The 19,355-nt window shown below is 39.0% G+C and overlaps 1 protein-coding gene across 13 annotated transcripts in view; it reads right to left on the bottom strand.

Annotated features, from left to right (window-relative positions):
• Positions 1-19,355, bottom strand: part of NRXN1 (neurexin 1) — a gene marked incomplete at its 3' end in the record, with an annotated part of 1,087,855 nt that overhangs the window by 535,933 nt on the left and 532,567 nt on the right. For all 13 annotated transcript variants that reach the window (XM_081265427.1, XM_081265433.1, XM_081265434.1 and 10 more), the window contains 3 exons: positions 16,067-16,189; positions 8,430-8,811; positions 7,302-7,492 (listed from right to left, as the gene is read on the bottom strand). In XM_081265427.1, coding sequence (XP_081121553.1) covers positions 7,302-7,492; positions 8,430-8,811; positions 16,067-16,189 — 696 coding nt within the window. The remainder of the gene's footprint in view (positions 1-7,301; positions 7,493-8,429; positions 8,812-16,066; positions 16,190-19,355) is intronic.

The raw sequence follows: 19,355 nt of genomic DNA, 5'->3' as shown, positions 1-19,355 counted from the left end.
TCCCTTGAACACTATGATCTGCCACTTCCCTCCTCTTTTTATATCAAGCTAGTCTGAGTAGGTTTATGTTTCTTGCATTCCAAAGACATTTGTCTGATTTCCCCTTCAGCAAAAAAAAAAAAAAAAAAAAAAATGTAATGTCTGAGAGCCAGACTGTAAAGGTGTAACTCCTTCTTAACTGAGTGAGAGGGATGCGGCCCAGCTTGCTTTCCCAGATGACAAAGGAGCTCTTGACCACAAAGCCCAAGCTCTGTGAAGGCAACTCAGTTTCACTCCTGGCATTCCCTGTAAGGTGACCAGCACCAAAGATCCATTTCTGGATGTGGCTGAGGACTTGTGATTTGTACCCTGGCCCTCCAGAACTCAACTCCAAGCACCTACAGATACTTGCTTCTCCACTGCGTAGATGCCATTGCTCCTAGGAGTTCAAGTCATCCAGTCTCCACCCCATGGGTATATGGTAAACTGGCACGTTGTCCTGAAAGGCATTTGAACACTGGATTCAGCTTGCAGGGAGACACTTTGCTGTAGGAGGACTAAGGAAAGCTATTTCTCCCTGGGTATCATTTCTTTGCAGCTGCTGCAGGTTGACAGCCAGTGGCTGTCAGAGCTCAGCAAGCATGCTAGGTGAGCAGAAACCAGCACCAGGGCATGTGCAAAATGGGAAGGATGCAGGCGTTAATGCTGCACTGGAAGCAAAGAGCCCATAGGTGGCCACAGGTCAGCATTCTCTATCTTGTGCTGAGACTAACCACACCAGTCTCCAGGGAGTCCGCATAAAGTGTCAGGTGTCTTTCCAATTTCTTGTCTCAGACTGTCACTAGCAACCAGTGAAGGTTGATATGAGGAATAAAGCTTGTTTTCCCTGGTCTATTGCAAAACTTTTGAACTGGGAATTAGAAGGTTGGATCTGAACACTAATAGATGCATAGCGATGCAGGTCAATTTCTCCTCAGTATATTTCTCTCACCAGAGAAAGGAACTAGTCAGACCAGAATTTCTCCAAGATCCTTTCTTTCTTTCTTTTTTTTTTTTTTTGTGCTGGGGATTGAACCCAGGGCCTTGTGCATGCAAGGCAAGCACTCCATCAACTGAGCTATATCCCCAGCCCCAAGATCCTTTCTTGCTCTAAGTTCCCATGATCCCAATGGTGGTGAGAGAAATCTCCGATAGAGTTGAAAAGAAAACAAACAAATAAAAAAAGTAAACATAGAAAAACTGTGGCCAGTGTGAGAAAGCTTTCAAAATGAGTAAAATAGGTAAGGGATTTTAAAAAAGAAAAAAAAAAAAAAGACTTGTTGGTAGGGAAAAAAAAATCCAAAAAAACTTAAACCATGTTATGAGCTGGTCCCAAGGTCACAAGGAAGCAGAGGAAAGAACATTCAAACCAAATGTTAAACAGCAGGTCCCAGATAACTGCTTATGTGACAGAAATGGAGTTTCACTGGGGTGGGGAGGTGAGAGTGGGATTACAGCAAACTGACAAAGGCTTTATAGTAAAGAGAATAGATTGAGACTGATTTCTGCAAAGCCAGGGAATTCAATGGAGATGTCAGAAAAGAAACAATGGTTTCATGTCTCTAATTGTCTTCCAAGTAACTGCTCTGTAATTCTTGTGTGGGAAAAGGAGAAACAAAACAAAACAAAAAAAAAGTCAAGTCTTACTTTGAAACTCAGCCTTATTATCTTTGTTCTGCATTATGGTGATTGCCACCACAAGGATCCCTTTCCCCGGAAGCCACAGTCTGTCCTCTGCTTGGAAGTCAAAGGATGATTCTAAAGTGTGCTGTCCCACTTAAAATCCCGTCTTCCCCCTTCCCCACCTTCTGAAAGGACGTTCAGGGTTCTTCTGAATGAGCAAATTTCCCTGCTCCCTGCTGAGAAGCTGTGGAGAGCTCCTCTACCCACAGCCTTCTCCTTCTTGGGAGGTTTTCATTTTTCACCATGAACAGTGACTTAGGCTTACAGCTACCTGGAGTATGGCAGTGAGTCTGGCCGGAGAGCAGGGCAAAAGCCGTGAAGAAATGTTCTAGAGCAGATGTTGACAGGACCACCATTCTAATCCTGTCTTTTGAGGAATTTGAAAATGAGATAAAAGGGAGTGTAGACAGAAGTGAAAACACACACAGGGACAAAGCAATGCCTAGCAACTGAAAGACAGAGGAAGCCAAGAGCAGGGAATCCAGGGGCCGTAGAGAAGTGCTCTCCCACTAGTGCCAGTGGACCAACACAGAGAGGTCTCGGAGCTGCAATAACGGTGGGGCAATGGATTGGGGAACGAAGGGTTTGCAGATGCAAGGGAATACCCTAAGAGGGTTGCTTATGAGGTTCCAGTATGAGGGTTAGAACCCGGCTCTCATCCTCTAAGGGGCCCCATTGTTCAGCATCTGAAAGGTCCCTATCTTCCTAATTTCCTAGTGGATACTTAAAATAATCTCCCACAATCCGAAGTAATGTTAGTAACTCTCTTTCTGTTAAAAAAAAGAACTCTAATAAAGACAGCCAACCTACAGGACCATAGGACCCTCCTTCCATTTTCAATGTCATATCCTGCTGAAAGGCTAAGCTCAAAGTCCAACTCTTCTCTGAGCATTTTCTATTTAAGCCAATTATCTAGGCAAGGCAGGTGGGCTATCAGATTTCCTGTGGGCTGAATACACAAAGCTTGGGCATGCCTAAACAGGATAGGACTTCTGCATACAATCTGGTTCACTGGGCTGCCTCCTGGACGTTTTCCAGATAGCAATATGAAAGGCTGGGAAACGAGAAGATGTGACTTCTATTCAGGACTGGAGAAGGTGGGCATTGGTGTAACAGACTGGCCTGAGATCAAGAAGAATAGACTACTATCTCTCTTCAAGTTTTCTTAGAGATGGGATATGTTTGAATGGACAACCCTTGTTGGTTGTTTCTGATTGGGAGACTCTAGAGACTCAGCAGCAAGATACAGATAGCTTCAGGGCGAGATTTAAAGAAGGATGTGAGGAAGTTAAAGGAGGAGACAGAGGGTAAAAGGGAAAGCAACAAGATCATTAGATAGCACAAGGGCTCAAGGGCCTTGGAGACAAATTTTAAAAAAGGGGAGGTGATTAGAGAGAGAATAAAGGAAGAAGAAAGGACAAAGTTCTGCTTGGGTTGACCTAGAAGCGGCCCAGAAATAACTGCTCATTTCATGTAGTTTCACTAAGTGGCCACGTGAGGGCTCTCTGTCTTATGCACCCAGGAATCTTTATATTCTCCCCATTAAAAAAACGATTTATCCTCAATTTGCTGAAGGATAAATTTAGGTTAATATTCTAAAGAAGGGTACCTATGGAAAATGGCAACCCCAAATGATTCTTCCTTTCTATTTTTGTTCTTGAACTAGATTAACAAATAAGCAAGACTGACCTCAATACAAATCCCTGGGTAATCAGAAGGATTACATACAATAACCTCATTTAAATGTACTTGGTATTTAGTAAGGACTGGATAAATATTAGCTCCTTCCCATATATAAACACACACAAACATACAACTTTGCCAAATGTAGGAAGAAACATAAGGAGGAATTAAAGCAACCCTTTATCCCACTAAAGGGGGCAGGACACAAAAGTCCCCAAATGAAATCAGTGCTGTGTTAGGAAGTGACTATAGAGAGCAAATTTATGTTGCTCCTTTCATTGTATGTTGCAGCTTGTACATAATAGCCAGGGGAAATAGAACACAAACAGCTGGGAAATAAAGATGAAAGCAAAACTGTATCAGCAGGGAGAGACACACAACCCCCTGAGAATCTGGCAGTGTCATGAAAGATAATTTGAACAAGGTCACCTGCATGGGATTCCTCTTCTCAGAGAAAGATCATTAGATTCCTGCCCATTTATGACCATCTCCATGGGAATCAAGGTAGGGAACAGAATACATGGCCCCTAGCTTTCAAATTTCTACACTAAAGTTCTATCTATAAAATAAAACAGAGCTACAGACAAAAGCTAGAATTACTGTGAAGGCTAAATGTGGAATTTTTAGATGTCTGAAAACAAAGAAATTTTCCTTCCCAGCACCATTGGAGGTCCCCTACCACCACCAGACAGCTTGGTTTGTGGCCTTATGCTGCCCTCTAGTGTTCTTTTAAGGTATAGTAATGTGAGGGAAAAAAAATCGAAAAGTTCTAAAATCCACCAATAAACCTGACTTCAGTGGTTGACAGGAAAAGCAAAAGTGGAATTCTAACATAAAAGAAAAATAGATTGGGTTGAGGGTGTAACTCAGTGGTAGAGTGTTTGCCTAGCATGCATGAGACCAGTAAAAAATAGAGTATAAAAAGCAAAGCCAATATTTATATGAAAAAGTAAAAGAGAATTAAATGTGCCCCACATCTTACAACCATGGCATATAGATCAGGGAGAGCTCCCTGAAACTGCAGACAATCATTATTCCTCGAACATCCTCCCTGAATGATAACTACCTCAGTTGGTCTGCAGTGGGATCTAGACATCTGTACTTTGCTAATACCACCACATGATTCTGAAAGTAGTTAAGGACTGGCCTCCCTTTGAGAAGAACCTAAGATGATAACAATGACTTTGACCTAGGTACAGAATAAATCTGATAATTTTAATTCTTTTTTTTTTGAGAGAGAGAGAGAGAGAGAGAGAGAGAGAGAGAGAGAGAGAGAGAATTTTAATATTTACTTTTTAGTTTTCAGCGGACACAACATCTTTGTTTGTATATGGTGCTGAGGATTGAACCCGGGCCGCACGTATGCCAGGCGAGCGCACTACCGATTGAGCCACATCCCCAGCCCAATTTTAATTCTTTAACAGTAAGTATACTTTGTAGGGAAAACACATATAAAATAAAACCATTGACCCAAATAAGAAAAATTCCATTTTTTTTTTCCTGCATTTAGAGCGCCTCAATCCTACATGACTAGCACGAGGAAAATAATGCAGCTGGATTCAGGGTGAAGGGTTCATGTAAAAGTTCCTTTGTCCACATAAGCCCCTCCCACACTCCTGTGAATAGGCAGGTGGGAAGAAGAAAGGAATCTTAGTTGATTTTACTCATACTTTAGATGTCTCTTGGGCATTGCTTCTTCAAGAAGTCTTCCTGGTGCTCCCAGATGAATTACAATGCCCTGATATAGTTTCACAATGTTTAGCCCTTCTCAGTCCTATTTGATCCCTCAACATCAATCTGCTCTGGGACACAGGAGCTCTTCATTACAGGACCCTGTCATTTTCTTCCCAACTCTGCTCTTCACTATTAGCACAGGGTCAGAGCTCAGTAAGAACTCACCTCTGGCCAGTGCCTGTAGCTACACATACCAAAAGGTGCTTATGGTGGAGATGGACGTCATACCCCAGATCACATTCTTTTCCCACCTGACATGGGTTCATGACACTCACAGCAAGAGGGCTTTTGGGGGTCATTGCTGCCAATGGATCATGCACACTTACTTTGTAAGAACCTCAGCCTGATTTTAGGGACTTGCTGTCATTTTTTGGTTTGGTCTGATAAGTCTGTAAACACTTAGGAATTTCATAAAGTTTAAGGGGATAATTGTTGGTAAAGATTCTAAATTGTTCATTTGGGAAATTCAACTCCAATTTAAATGTTACTTTAAAAAAAAAGCCAAGGATTACTAAGCATTCAATATTTGACATCTTAATATTGTATAATATGTTGCTATATACTTCATAGTTTTAGTTACTTTTTATCATGGGAAAATCCTTTCTTATATTCAGAATCAAGAAACATTTCATGTTTTAAGAAAAATCATCTATGTAGTTTTCTAAGATTTATAATGATAGCCTACATCTACCCATACCAGAAAGAATCCTATCACAGTCTCCTGTTATGCTCACTTTTAAAAATCACCACCGAGTGTTCTGTGCCAAACAGGGTTACCCTCCAAAAAGGACAAAACCCACTCTGTTCCCCCCAGTCAGAGAGAAGAAAGAGAATGAGGTCTGGCTGTTACACAGCATTTTCTTTGAATTTCATGTAATTTTTTGAGCTAAGCTATTAGATTTGTGGGCACCAACAGGATCTCTTTGAAGCTAACAAGAGGCCACTGTGGAAAAAGGGAGATGGCCATTACTACACATTTTAGGTGCTGGGCAAATAAAAAGTAAATGTATTCTGCAATTACAGAAAGTGGAACACTTTTCTTTCATCTTTCCCCTTATTTAGAAAAAGTATTTTTCTCTAGAAAGAGTTCTGTTGTGTTCTCTCTTTCAAGCTGCCTGACTCCATGGTTTGTTTACCCTTTGAATCAAAGGGGAAAATCCCATCAATATAAATGAGCAGCTCCTTTTGAGTAAACTATGCCTGCAATGTTATCTCCAGGGCTCCGAAATGTATCAGGATGGAGCAGAAGGCACAAGAGAGAGAGAGAGTGGGCAGAACAAGGTTTGCTGCTTTCTGCCTAGTAGTTGTTTTTTTTCCCCTGTGGGCAAGTCATTCAAACACGTTTCCCACATTCAGAATAACCTGACAATGATACTTCCCCAATGCTTGTGGTTGTGTTAAATCAGATGGGATGTTTGGATACTATTCTTAGTCAATCACAAAGTTTCATTCAAATAGAAACTTTTGTTATTTCCCATTATTGACACACCTTCTAAGTATTCTTCCTTGCTCACTCAAGAAATCAAGTATTAATAAGAAAGGAAGAGGTATGTTTGACTTTCTTAACAGCTGGTGAAAGAAGCATTCCTGCACATATGTGTCAGTGTGTGTGTGTGTGTGTGTGTGTGTGTGTGTGTGTTAAGGAGTTGGGGGAGGAAATAGAATTCCCTGCTGGAGACCTGGGATAATCCAAGCTCAGACTCTTGTTGGTCAGAGAGTCTAAAAGCAACTCCAAAACCTCACCAAGGAAAGAAAAGTAATAAACTCTGGAAGAAACTCTTTGTACATCTGGTTACCTTGACTCTGAATCTACTGAAAACTGCAGGACTAAGGAAACTTGTAAATGCAACTTCTCCTTATGATATCAGGATGATGAGTACATTTTTCTCACTCTTTAAATTTTAAACATGCATGCATTTTAGGTGTTGCATTTTTTTGAGCTGGTATTAAAAATACATATGTTCTTTCACATTAAAGTGAGAACAGAGCCTTGTGTGTTGTATTATTAATTATGTTCTGGAAATGAAATTCTGGTCAGCCTCTGCAGAAGAAGTGTGCATGCATGTGAGCGTGCACACACACACAAACACAGAGGCATGTACACATCTATAAGCAAGGGATTTTCCACTTGTGTGCTGGCCCTGTGGTGTGATGCTGGTGCCTCTGACTCAGTGGGTACTTACTCTTCAGGTCTAAATTCCTGGCTCCTGCGGTGATCTGGGTTGTGATTTTTGTGTCAATCTTTACAGTGTGGAGATTGCTGGTGTCCCTTGATATCATCACGTTGTGCCACTGATTGTCATTGAGTGGTTTATTAGAACTCCCTTTGATGAGGTTAGCACCATTTCCCAAATCAAACACATAATGTAAGTACCTGAGGAGAAAATGAAAGAGAGGAAAGTGTCATAATGTTTGGATGGAGTCAAGCCACATGTTTGGTGGGGCCGTGGTGGGGGGATTCTTGGGATCAAACTCACAGCCTCTTGCCTGTCAGGCAAGCACTCTACCACTAAGCCATATCCCCAGCCCCAAGTCAGGTATTACAAATGGTGATTTGAGTCTTTTACAGGTGGCTCCACCCTTGCTAGAAGTCCTGAGCATGAGTTTTGTGAGGCTAATCAGAGGGGAAGAAACTACTCCATTTCAGCAGAAGGGAGGATCATTCAATATGCTTTCCACATTCCCAACTCTCTCTCCATTATCTGCTCACCACACTGAATGGTAGTTCTCAGTTTCTTACACCCCCTTTCTAGAATCCCTGTTTTTATATTGGAAATGAAATGTTCTGGAACTTTATATATTTGGCCTATTGTAAATATGCAATATCAGCCACTAAATGGGTGAATGATAAATGTCCAAATAAATAAAGTCATCAATTTTTCATCCTACTTCCAAAAAAATTTTATTTAAAAAATCCTTTCTAAATTATTCAACTCTGACATGAAATTAAATTAAGTGAGATTTAGTAAAATTTAAGTAATCTGAATACTTGAATTAGCAGAGATTGTCCTATAGTCTTGTATAAATTTTTTTGCAGAATATGTTTTGCATAATGAGGAAATACACAGTGAAAGTGTGATTTTTATAGAAGGCCTAATAAATTAGAACTTAATGTTATCTGGACTTCATCTGTGGAGATGTCTATATAAAGGACTGTACTGAATCCATTTTTATTGAATTCCTCATTTATGAGGTCCCTGTTCCTGTTTACCACCTTATATGCCAGCACATCGTTTCACATGTATTTTTTGAACTAGAGGTCCGCTTGTCTGAAGTTTTATTTATTTGTCATTGAACCAACATACACTTACCCTTTAACTAATTCAACTACGATAAAGTCATTTCCATCCCCACTGTTATATAGAATTAGCCCATCAAGGGATGTAGTCTTGAACTGGAAGAAAAGATGCATAGAAGTGTAGGCCTGCAGGGTAGCTAAGGCAACGTAGCTCGATTTGGTCTTGAATGTGACAGGGTCTGCTATGATGTTCCTGAAGCCAAATCTGGCATTGAGCTCACAATAATCGATGTCACCATTTTTACACAAGTCAATGTATGCCATTCCATTAAATGTCAGGCTCTGCAGGTGTCCAATGAAGTTGGAGGGGACAGAAGAAAGATACCGACGTTCTGTGATGATGCCAGTCTCTATGTTATGGAACTCCAGCCTTGTATGGTCACCTGCCATTTGACCTAAAGTAAAAGATAGCAAATTATTATCATTTTCTGTATCTGAAAGTTACTTTCAAATGTAGACTTCCATAGCAATATCACATTTTAAAATATAAGAATCCCACATCATCCTTGATAGCTACATATAGCGAGTACGCATAGTCGATGTGTACACAGGTTATGGGCTAAGGCTGGCTTTTGTAACAAAATGTTCTTGGGTCAGGTTTGAATTCCTGTTCAAATTTTAGTCTTATTAAAAAATCATCCTCAATAAAAATGTTACAGAATTTCTGGAAAATGAGAGAAAGAGAAAGAAAAAAAGAAAGAGATAGATAGATAGATGAAGGATGGAAGGAAGGAAGGAAGGAAGGAAGGAAGGAAGGAAGGAAGGAAGGAAGGAAGGAAGGAATGAAGGAAGGAAGGAAACAAGAGAGGAGAAGACATGAATAAGAGGAGAGGAAAGAGAAAGAAAAGGTGAAAGGCAAGCAGGGAAAAAGGAATCAAGGATGATGACTGTCCAAATCATCCCAGTAGAAATTGCTACATCACAGCTTTAAGTGATATTTTTCTTTATATTCTTCCCAGAAAAACATATAATTCTATATGTTCCCATACTAATAGCAAGAGTGAAGAGTTACTGACTCTTTTTCCAATAGTGGACCATAAAAATAGGTTTAAGTTAAATATATTCTTTTCACTCTTCCTTTCCTGTGACAAGTATGCTGACAGTCTTTCTTTGAGGAAGTGTTCTCCCAAACACTTCAGAAATCTTTGAATCTCTGGAACAATGCCATTTTCTCTGGCATCATTTTGTTTTGGATAACCACACTGAGCACAATATACTCATTTAAAGCATAAGCAAATTGAGAATACCATTACATTTTGCGACATTACTACAAGGTACAATCTTGAAACATCCTCGAAGGAAGCTTGGCTGGGGATTGACTTAGTGATTCATCTTTCTTCATTCCCCCAGATTTCCCAAATTCATCAAAGCCAACTTAGTTCTGGGTACTCTTTACTAGTAGTTCCTTCCTAGCATCCTGTTCTTTTTTATTTTTATTTTTTTGAGTTATAGTTGGGCACAATACCTTTATTTTTTATTTATTTTTATTTTTTATGTGGTGCTGAGGATCGATCCCAGCACCTTCTGGGTGCTAGGCGAGCACTCTACCACCTAGCCCAAACCCCAGCCCCTAGCATCATGTTCTTGTCTAATTACACTCTCTGCTGCAAGTCAAAAAGGTCATTTAAATTGCAATCAAGTTCTTCCAGCCAGATTCCTGACTAGCTTCCCTACCCAATTTTGCATAATTGGAAAATTTACTAAGCTTACCCTAGCCTGTCATCCAGGATATTATGAACATAATTAATAGAGCTAGTTGCAGAATCAGACCTTGATAAAATGGGCTGAACCCCTGGGCTTCATCCCAGGTGTTATGAAGACCAAACAGCCACCTACATGGGCTCTGAAACCAGTGTGACAGACCTCCATGTCTTTAAGCAAAACAGTAAAATATTAGGTGGTATCTTAAGGAATTGTCTATATGTGGAATATAAAAGATGTGCCCTTTTCTGTGTAAGAAAAACTGTTTACGTATTTAATTGACTTTGTTGATCGTAAAGTCATTGCTGTAAGAAAAAAAAAAAAAACATTCCCTGAATTGTACTTTACCTAACTTTCAAACACTCTTTAGTCATCCTTAATCCTTTCTGATATCACTCCAGGCATCCTCCCATGTTCTCTCTTTGGCTATTGGTTTATTCGGATTACCACTCTACACACTTCTTTGTAAAAAAGGTGTCACTGTAAGTAATCATGTCTTCTCTGCATGCCATGTCTTCTGAGAGTCTATCTGATTGCAAAACACTGTTACAATCCTTGCAATTCTTGCTCTCCTATGACATCACCTCTCCTCCTATAGTTCTTCTTATTCAATGACCTTGAAACTGCTCTGCAGGGTTCTCCCCTCCTTGGTAGCAAATAAAATCAAACTTTAATAATTTCCAAATATAAAGCTCCAGGGACACCAGAGGCATTGAATTAATAAGCAATGTAGAATGAATATGAAGAGAATATGAAAAATCACCTGGGTTCGGATATCCCTGGTGTTGATTTTTATCTTTTTTGCTGCTTTAAAATCTGAGTGTTAACTCAGTGGACCCCAGCCCAATCCTGACACTGCCATGTTCCTTCTTAAAGCCTCTATTAGTCAAAAGCCAACAGTAAGAAAATATCCAGGAAAAAAAAATTCTAATGCTTAAAACTAAATACCACCCTAAATTGTCAACTTCTTGGCAGCTCTAAAATAGACAGGAACATTTTGTTTAGAAGGACTGAGAAGTTCAGTGACAAAAATAACACATAATATCTGCTTTCCTTCCTCAAAGGAATAGAATATTTATGCAGAGCATAAATAATAAAAAAGGTAGTAAAATAATATTGAGGCAACAATGGCCAAGTCACAAGACAAAAACAGCATGGTCTATGCTCTAAAGCCCGCTTTCACTATATTAAGCATATATAACCACACAGACATTTATGGCAGAAAAGCCTTATTCATGGGGGGGTGGGGAATTAACTCCTAGAAAACATTGACCATTACCTTTCTTTCTTGTTTTTCTAACTGTGAATTGAGCCCAGAGGTGCTTAACCACTGAGCCATATCTCTAGCCTTTTCTATTTTTATTTTGAGAAAGGGTCTTACTAAGTTGCTTAAAACATTTCTAAATTGCTGAGGCTGACTTTGAACTTGCGATCCTCCTGCCTCAGCTTCCTGAGTCGCTGGGATTACAGGCGTGTGCCTCCATGCCTGGCTTAAACATTGCCTTTTAAAAAGTTACTTTCTGGGCTGGAAATATAGCTCAATTATAGTGTGCTTCCGTAGTATGTGTGAGGCCTGAGGTTCCATCCTATCAACAACAACAACAAAGAGTGAATTTATAATTTACTCCTGAGTTTAGTCTTCATCAGTAATGCTATTACCTCTACTGTTGTATATGTAATGTACGTCATGTAAATAAGAAAAAGTAAAAAGCTTTAAAGGAGGAAAATTTTATGAAGAAAGATTTTTATGGTTCTAACCATTTAAAAATGCACTGTCATTTCTAGAGATTGAGTGGGCAAGAGAATTTAGAAGTCTTAATATTCCTCCAATCATGGTGTCTGGGACATACCAGATTCATAGTAACCTCCAATGAGAAAAACCACCTATGAGCTGGGTATGGTGGCACACACCTATCATCCCAGATACCTGGAGGTTGAGTCAGGAAAATAGGAAGCTGGAGGAAGGTCTCAGTAACTTAGTGAGAGACCCTGCCTCAAAATTAAAAAGAAAAATACATAAAAATAAAAGGTTAGGGATGTAGCTCAGTGGCAGAGCACCCATGTGTTCAATCCCCAGTATTGCAAAGGAAAAAAAAAAACACGATTATGTTTTCTGAATGGTGTGTTTGTGTAAAAAGGACAATATCTAAATCAAAATAGATGACAAGATTAATTATTTCAGGTTCAGCCTTGCTCTGAATTAGATTAAATTTCTGATATGGGACAAAATAGCCCCTAAGCCTTAAATCTACTGGTTAATTCATTTAAAGTCATTGCAGGTGCAGTATATATGCCAGGTGCTGTGCTAGGAAATGAGGAAACAGAAAGGAGGGCAGCAGACACTGCCCTGTGTTCACACAACTCACAGTCCACTGGGGAAAGGCAGACAAAAAGAGGAGAGCACATAAATAAATAAATACTGACACTCAGAAAATGCTATGAATCTGATGATCCAGGTGGATCAGTGTCAGAGGAATTGGAGCAGGTGTCTGAGTTAATATTTAAATAAGATCTGAAGGATTAAGAAGAAGCAGCCAGACTAAAAACTGGGGAAGGGATGGGAAGAAGTGGATTCTAGGGAGAGGAGACAGTTGAACAAAGACTTTGGGAGGAGCCAGAGAGTCCTGAGCCCAGAGATTAGTGGCTCACATGAGATGGAAAGGAGGCCCAGGGCAGATCTCTCACTTCACTCTGTGTTTGTGTGTGTGTGTGTATGTGTGTGTATGCATGCCCTTTTGTGAGTACAATAGGTTAGAATGAAGTAATTGTAACAGGACATGGACAAAATAAGATAATTTTTGTTGATATAAGCTGTAGGATTTACTAATAATGTGCAGGATGATGGGGAAGCAGTAAACCTTGGTTCCTGGCTCTCAGGCTTGAGTGACTAGATGTATGGTTCACTCTACTCAGTGAGGACACATACCAGCCCAGACACACATGATTCCAGAACTTTTGAACAAAGCAATGAGTTGAAAACCAAGTCCTCTCCATGTAAGGATCTAATGTATTTTGTACAGTCCTTTCCCATGTGAGACCCTCCTTGGGCTTCTCTGCTAGTTACTCTTGACCTTGCCACCCTGGGTGAAATGTTAGAGTCTGTAAACAAGTCAGGATGGTGCCTGGCATTTTGCCAGGGGGAGTGGTTTGTGAAGTAACACCAGCGAGCCATTAAGTGTGGAGATTCCTTATTGGTTGACTGCTGTATCTAGTTTATGTTAATTAAGATAAGCTGTGTGGAATGGATATATACCCCCCCCCCCCGCCCCGTTATTTTGCTGCAGCCGGACTGCAGGACTGCAGCAAAAGCCCATTTGCTTTCACAATTCAGGGCAGCTTTGAATGGTCACGATGGTATTTGAAAAATGTCTCATTCTAAATGTAAGCCCCAATAGCAAGTTCCCCCTTGCTACTTTTGGAAACCATTTTTATTGTACATAAATCGAGGTGAGCTTTTATTATCATGAATTGTATCCTTCATGAGATCTTTAACAAAAAAGAAGGTATGAAGGATGGAATGGAAGGAGGAAATGAATTAAATGACTAACCCAAGTTATTGATAAACTCAGCATGTGAATATATATGTTGAGTTGTAGGCAGGGAAGAATGGGAAGAAGAATCACGAATGAACATTGAATTACTTTTAGTTCATTTATTGGATTATATTGGTATGGGCAAAGCAATTCTGAAATGATTTCAGATGCATTATAAGAATGTGCAAATAAATAAATGAGATCTCTAGAAGTCAAGATTCTTAACTTGGCAAAAAAGATGGAAATACAGAATGTGGGAAATGAACAAAAAAGTGCTTCAAGTATGAAGGTACCAGTGTGAATTCATGTTTTCAAAATATGTGTATGCGCACATTTAAGCACACATGTAATTTAGATGCACGTGTGTGTATTTATATGAATGTGTAGGTGAACGTATATCCCTATTTGTGCTGATGAAATAGTCAAGAAGCAGACCCCAGCAGTGTTGGGTACACCTTTCTGCCCAGACCTTTTCCTCTCTAGGAAACTAAATGGTTAATTCCAAGAGAGGAGTATGATAAATAAAAGTCATACCCAAAACTTCATGTCATGCCAGAAAGCAAGAAAGAACTAAAACAAATAAAATTGAAGTTGGGGCATATCAAAGGATGGTAGCTATCAACTTGCCAGGAATCACACTAGCTAAAACAGGGAAAATGTGAACACCAAAAAAAATTAAGAGTAATTATAAATTGTTGGAAAAATGGAGAATCTGGTGGTCCCACAATAAAGAAGGGAGGGAAGAGGGAGGGAAGAAGGGGCAAGGAAAAATCAAAGAGACAAAGAAAGAAGAAAGAGATAAAGGACGGTTGTGGATCACAGGAGGAAATAAGTGTTGGCTGTAAATGTGGAAGGGTGCTGGAATTTGAAAAAAATTTCCTTTTGTAACTACTGTGGTGAAGACTGAATTAGGAAAAGACCTTTGATAAATGTAAAACCCTGGGAAAATTTTTGATAAAGTGGAAGGCTGTGGGTTTGGTCTTATTATCTCTCCACAGTTTATTATTGCCAGGGAGAAAACATAATAATTATACAGTGAAAACTGAATGACACATAGACCTACTCATCAAATTTAACCGCCAACAGGGACAAGGATGGCATGTGCCTTCCTGCATGCACTCCAGATAGGATCCTGTAAGGTCACAACACTGACAATGTGGTATTTCATTGAGAAATGTTAAACCTGAATTTAATCACGAAGAAACATCAGATAAGCACAAACTGAGTGACTTTACATTCGTACGAGGTAGGAGAGGAATCATATATTTTAAAAATATCAATGTCATAAAAGACAAAGAGTGTTTATGGAAATGTAGATTAAAGAAGACTAAGGAGACAGGACAACAAAGTGATCTGACTCTACGGGGCTTATTGTGCTGGAGGGAAAAATATTTATATAAACAACATTGAGTGAACTAAGAAAACTGCAGTATGGAGGACAGAAGAGATAAAACACATTGCATCAACACAAAGTTTACTGAGGTTGGTAACTTTTACTTTGTTAGGTAAAGGGAGTTCAGATCTTTAGAAAACGCATGCTGAAGTATTTTGGGATGAGGTGTAATTTGGTCATTGTTTATGACTAAGGGGTCATAAACAATGACCCCTTTCCCTTAAGGGGTCGAGCTCCAGATTAAAGGTGGACTGTCTGGAGCATGGGAACCCTCTGGAGTTTAACCCAGCAAAGACCTGTCCCTACTGACCAAGAATCTTCTTGTGCTTAAACTCAAGTAATTAATGTGGAGATGTGATCTACAGAAGGGACTAATATCCCCATGGGTCACATGCTTGGATTGACTTTCAGAGAAAATAAAAGTATGCTGATTCTTCTGTCACTTGGCTTCTTGAGGTCTCCAGTGGACTGCTCCCCTCAGTCAAGATTCTACAACATGGGGATAGAATTTGACATCCTTGATATTAGAGTTTAATCTCCTTAGCTAAATAACCCCAAATGATTTATTATAGCTTAAAGTGAAAAGGCAAGTTCACCTGTCAGAAGGCTTGTCCATCCATCTATTTACTTCGAAGCTAAAAAAATGCAGAACTTGCTTCTGTACATCCCCCAAATATACAAGAAACTAAGAAACTGAACAGAAATCAGCATCCAAGCGGTGACTTCAATGTTTTATGAGGCACTAAGATATTTGTCAAGCCTAGAGATTAAACTGTGCCATAATTTCTTCTTGAATTATCAAAGGACAAAGAAGGTGACATCAAAAGTGCTGTTCATTTGGGAGCAAATACCTAACAGGCTGCTTATTGAAACAAATCGTTACTAGAAAATCCGGAGTTAAAAAAGGTCTGGATGCCTAAGCTGCACGTTGTGCGGGAGGCTTGGTTTGAAAACCCACAGCCAGGAAATGAGAAAGTCCGAAGCTTTATTAGAAGAAAAGGCAATGGGGTCGAGGGCATTTACCTGTCATGGCCTGTTGATCATCCACCGTTAACTTCAAACTTTTTCCTCGGCGAACCACACGCACAGTGTGCCACTCATTATCATTGAGGTTATAGCCAGCAAAAAGGGTCTCGGGACCTTTGCCTGTAGAATATGCCAAACAGTCATTATGGACACTCAGAATTAGTCAAGCCAATGAACCTCACAGAGAGTGAGAGAAAGAGACAAAGAAAAGGGGGGAGTCAGGGAGAGAGAGGAGAGAGAGAAGGAGAGAAAGAAATGAGAGAGAGAGGAGGAAGACAAAGGAGAGAGAGAAGAGAAACTGGTGGACCAATTTTTCAAGCCCATTAGAGTCATAGCAAGCAAGGAAAATGACAAGTTAACAAACATTCAAATGTGACGATTAGAATCTTTAACCTTATGCATTGATCTAAGGCAAGTGAATTAACCTGTTGTCATAAATAGGCACAGTCAATATAGCATTGGGAAGCCTCCCAATTCATACACATACGTTTTAAAGGATTTTGCAGTTATCACTTAATTGCTAATGGAGCAGTGACAATCATGCAATGTGTGAGACACCTGACCACAGGCCATTAGTTTCCAGCTGAATGGATAACTGGCTGATTAGACTACATCATGAAGGCTCCAGGGATTGTGCTTGTGTGATGGCTGATCTTGGGCTCTTACATCATATGCTTACAAAAATCACCAAGTTCCTAAGTTCATCAGCCCCCTAATTTATGGACTCTTCTGTTGAAAAACTAAGTCTAAAAAACTCCTTACTACCAAGTGATCCATGCATTGCAAATCTGTACGGTGGAGGCCCTTCTGTACATCTAGGAAAACATACTGATGTACCAGAGGTGGACAAAACTAATAAATGAGATATAGCCATAAAGGGTAAGGATTGAGTTGGTAGGAGAGAAAGTGGTGTTAGCCAACAGTGGAGGAAAGGGGTTTCCAGCTGACCCCCAAAATAAAGAGGGCAAGCAGTGCAGCCAACTGAGAAAGAAACTTCCAGCAAATGTACAAAACCCTATGCAAATAGAATTTAGATAGACTCAGGACAGACACATCACTTTAGAAAGGTATTTAGTGCAAATTACTGAGATGACCGAGTTAGACTCTCTCTTCAATGTAAAAACAAAGCAAGAAAACGTTTTTTAATATAAAGGGAAATTATGTTAGAAATAAGTATTTCTAGTAATCCAACATTATGATTCATTTAGAAAAATATAAAGTTAAATATACATAATTTCCTGATGGATTACTCTCCCCCCCCTTTCTTTAAATACTAAATCTCATGGGCACAATAAATTAAGGAAGGACATAATATTGTTGAATTTCATGACTTCCCTGATTGAGGATCAGAATTAGGGTTCACAATTTTTTTAACCGAATTCTGCCAACAAAACCAATTTACGTATGTCCTTCAAGCATCTAAAGATGCTTACAAATTACCTGTGGACTAGATACCTATGGCAGGGAGAGACTTAAGTTCTGAAGCTCAGCTCACATAGTTTTATGATTCCATAGCTCTAGTCAAGCCTTCCCAGGAACAGAACTGAGCCATCCCCAATGAACTTTACCCAAATTCCTGACACAGAGTCAAGAGCAATAAAAGGGTCATTGTTTGAAGTTATTAAGTTTTAGGGTAGTTTGTTACAAAATAATGGATAAATGACAGATAGATCCCTATTCCTGGTTAAAAAATAACAAACTTCTCTGATTCCCTTACAGTTAGGAATGCTGAGGGAGGGAGTGATAGGAGAACTGAGGTTTTTTGACAGCACCCCTAAGACATAGATTCAAATGGATCATTTCTTTGTTTCATTACCTTTTCTTTTTCCTGCTTGGAATATGGATGCAATGCTGGGAAGTGAAGCAGTAATCTTGCAACAATGACAACAAAAGTCATACATTAAAGATGGGGAACCTCAGAACTAAAGGAACCTCAGTTCTTAATTTTTTTAAATAGCACAACAGCTCTTAACTAAGTATTTATGAATTTACATTACATGAAAAAATAAATATTTATTCAGTTAAGCCACTGAGGTCAGTTTTTGTTATATATACATATATATATATATATATGTATATATATATATACATATATATATATATATGTATATATATATATACATATATATATATATATATATATAAAGATGGATGCTTGAAGGACATATGTAAAGATATGTAAATATATAGACCAGGGAGGAGAAAGAAAAAAAGAAGGAAAAAAAAAAGGGGAAACAAGAGCAACCTTAGGCGCCTATTCACATGTGATCAATGTTTGCTTTTAGAACTGTGAGATATCCTCCCCGCCCTTGATTCCTCTCTTATGGTGTTACTGATGACATATATAAATTCTTTCTTTCTTGGTAGGTATGTTTCTGGGGCTTAAAATGAGCCAGAGATATTAACTATATTGCAAAGTAAATTGCCTCAATTCTTTAAAGAGTATCAACCATCATTAAAATTAGAAATGGTCTCTTGTGTTTCTTTAGAGAAGTTAAAGTATACATCCAGATATGAAATGAATAAAAACTTTTCTGGATAGAGCACTTTTGAGAGATTAATCATTGGATAACGAGAGGAAACCTATTGGCTCAGCAACTGCAAAAATACTGTGAGACCAAATGTTGAAAGCAAGTTCCAGGATCAGAGGAACTCTTTCTAGTTTCAATAAAAAAGAAATGTTAAATAACTCTGCAGCAGCTTAGCATCCTCTGGGCACTAAGGGTCATCCTTAGTTTTGATCTTTGAAAAGAGATTACATCATTTTAAAGCTATTTTTATAGGGGAGATATTTTTTTTTCCTTAGAAATATGTGCTTTTTAAAGCAGCTTCACTCCTGTTCTTTTAATTTGAGATATGGTGTCAAGAAAAAGACGAATAAGGGTGATATCATCGTTTTACCCCATTCTGGGTTTGATCTTGCAGTGAAGTCGTAATGCTTCATCTATGAAACAACTATTTCCATAACAACAGGCACAAAATCCAATTAAAAATAACCCTTTGGTTCATAAAAATCTCTGTGGGCCAACTTCAGGCTTTTTTTCTTGCATTATTAAAAATGTGAACAGATTGATTTTGGAAGACAAGGTTTTTAAAAATGTACTTATTAGTCTCAGTTCAAAACAGTGTTACTTATGTAACATAAAGTGCATTGGAAAGCCCACTGCGCTGGGAGGTAAGAATTGTGGTTGTTAGTTCTTGAGCTCCTACTAACAAAAAATTTGAGGGCTGGTGAGTGTTTATTATATACCAGGCACTTTATCTGTTACCTTATTTCATCTTTACA

Source organism: Spermophilus citellus, assembly GCF_964194105.1.
Source record: "Spermophilus citellus genome assembly, chromosome: 13".
Lineage (NCBI taxonomy): Eukaryota > Metazoa > Chordata > Mammalia > Rodentia > Sciuridae > Spermophilus > Spermophilus citellus.
This window is presented reverse-complemented; position numbering and strand designations above follow the sequence as displayed.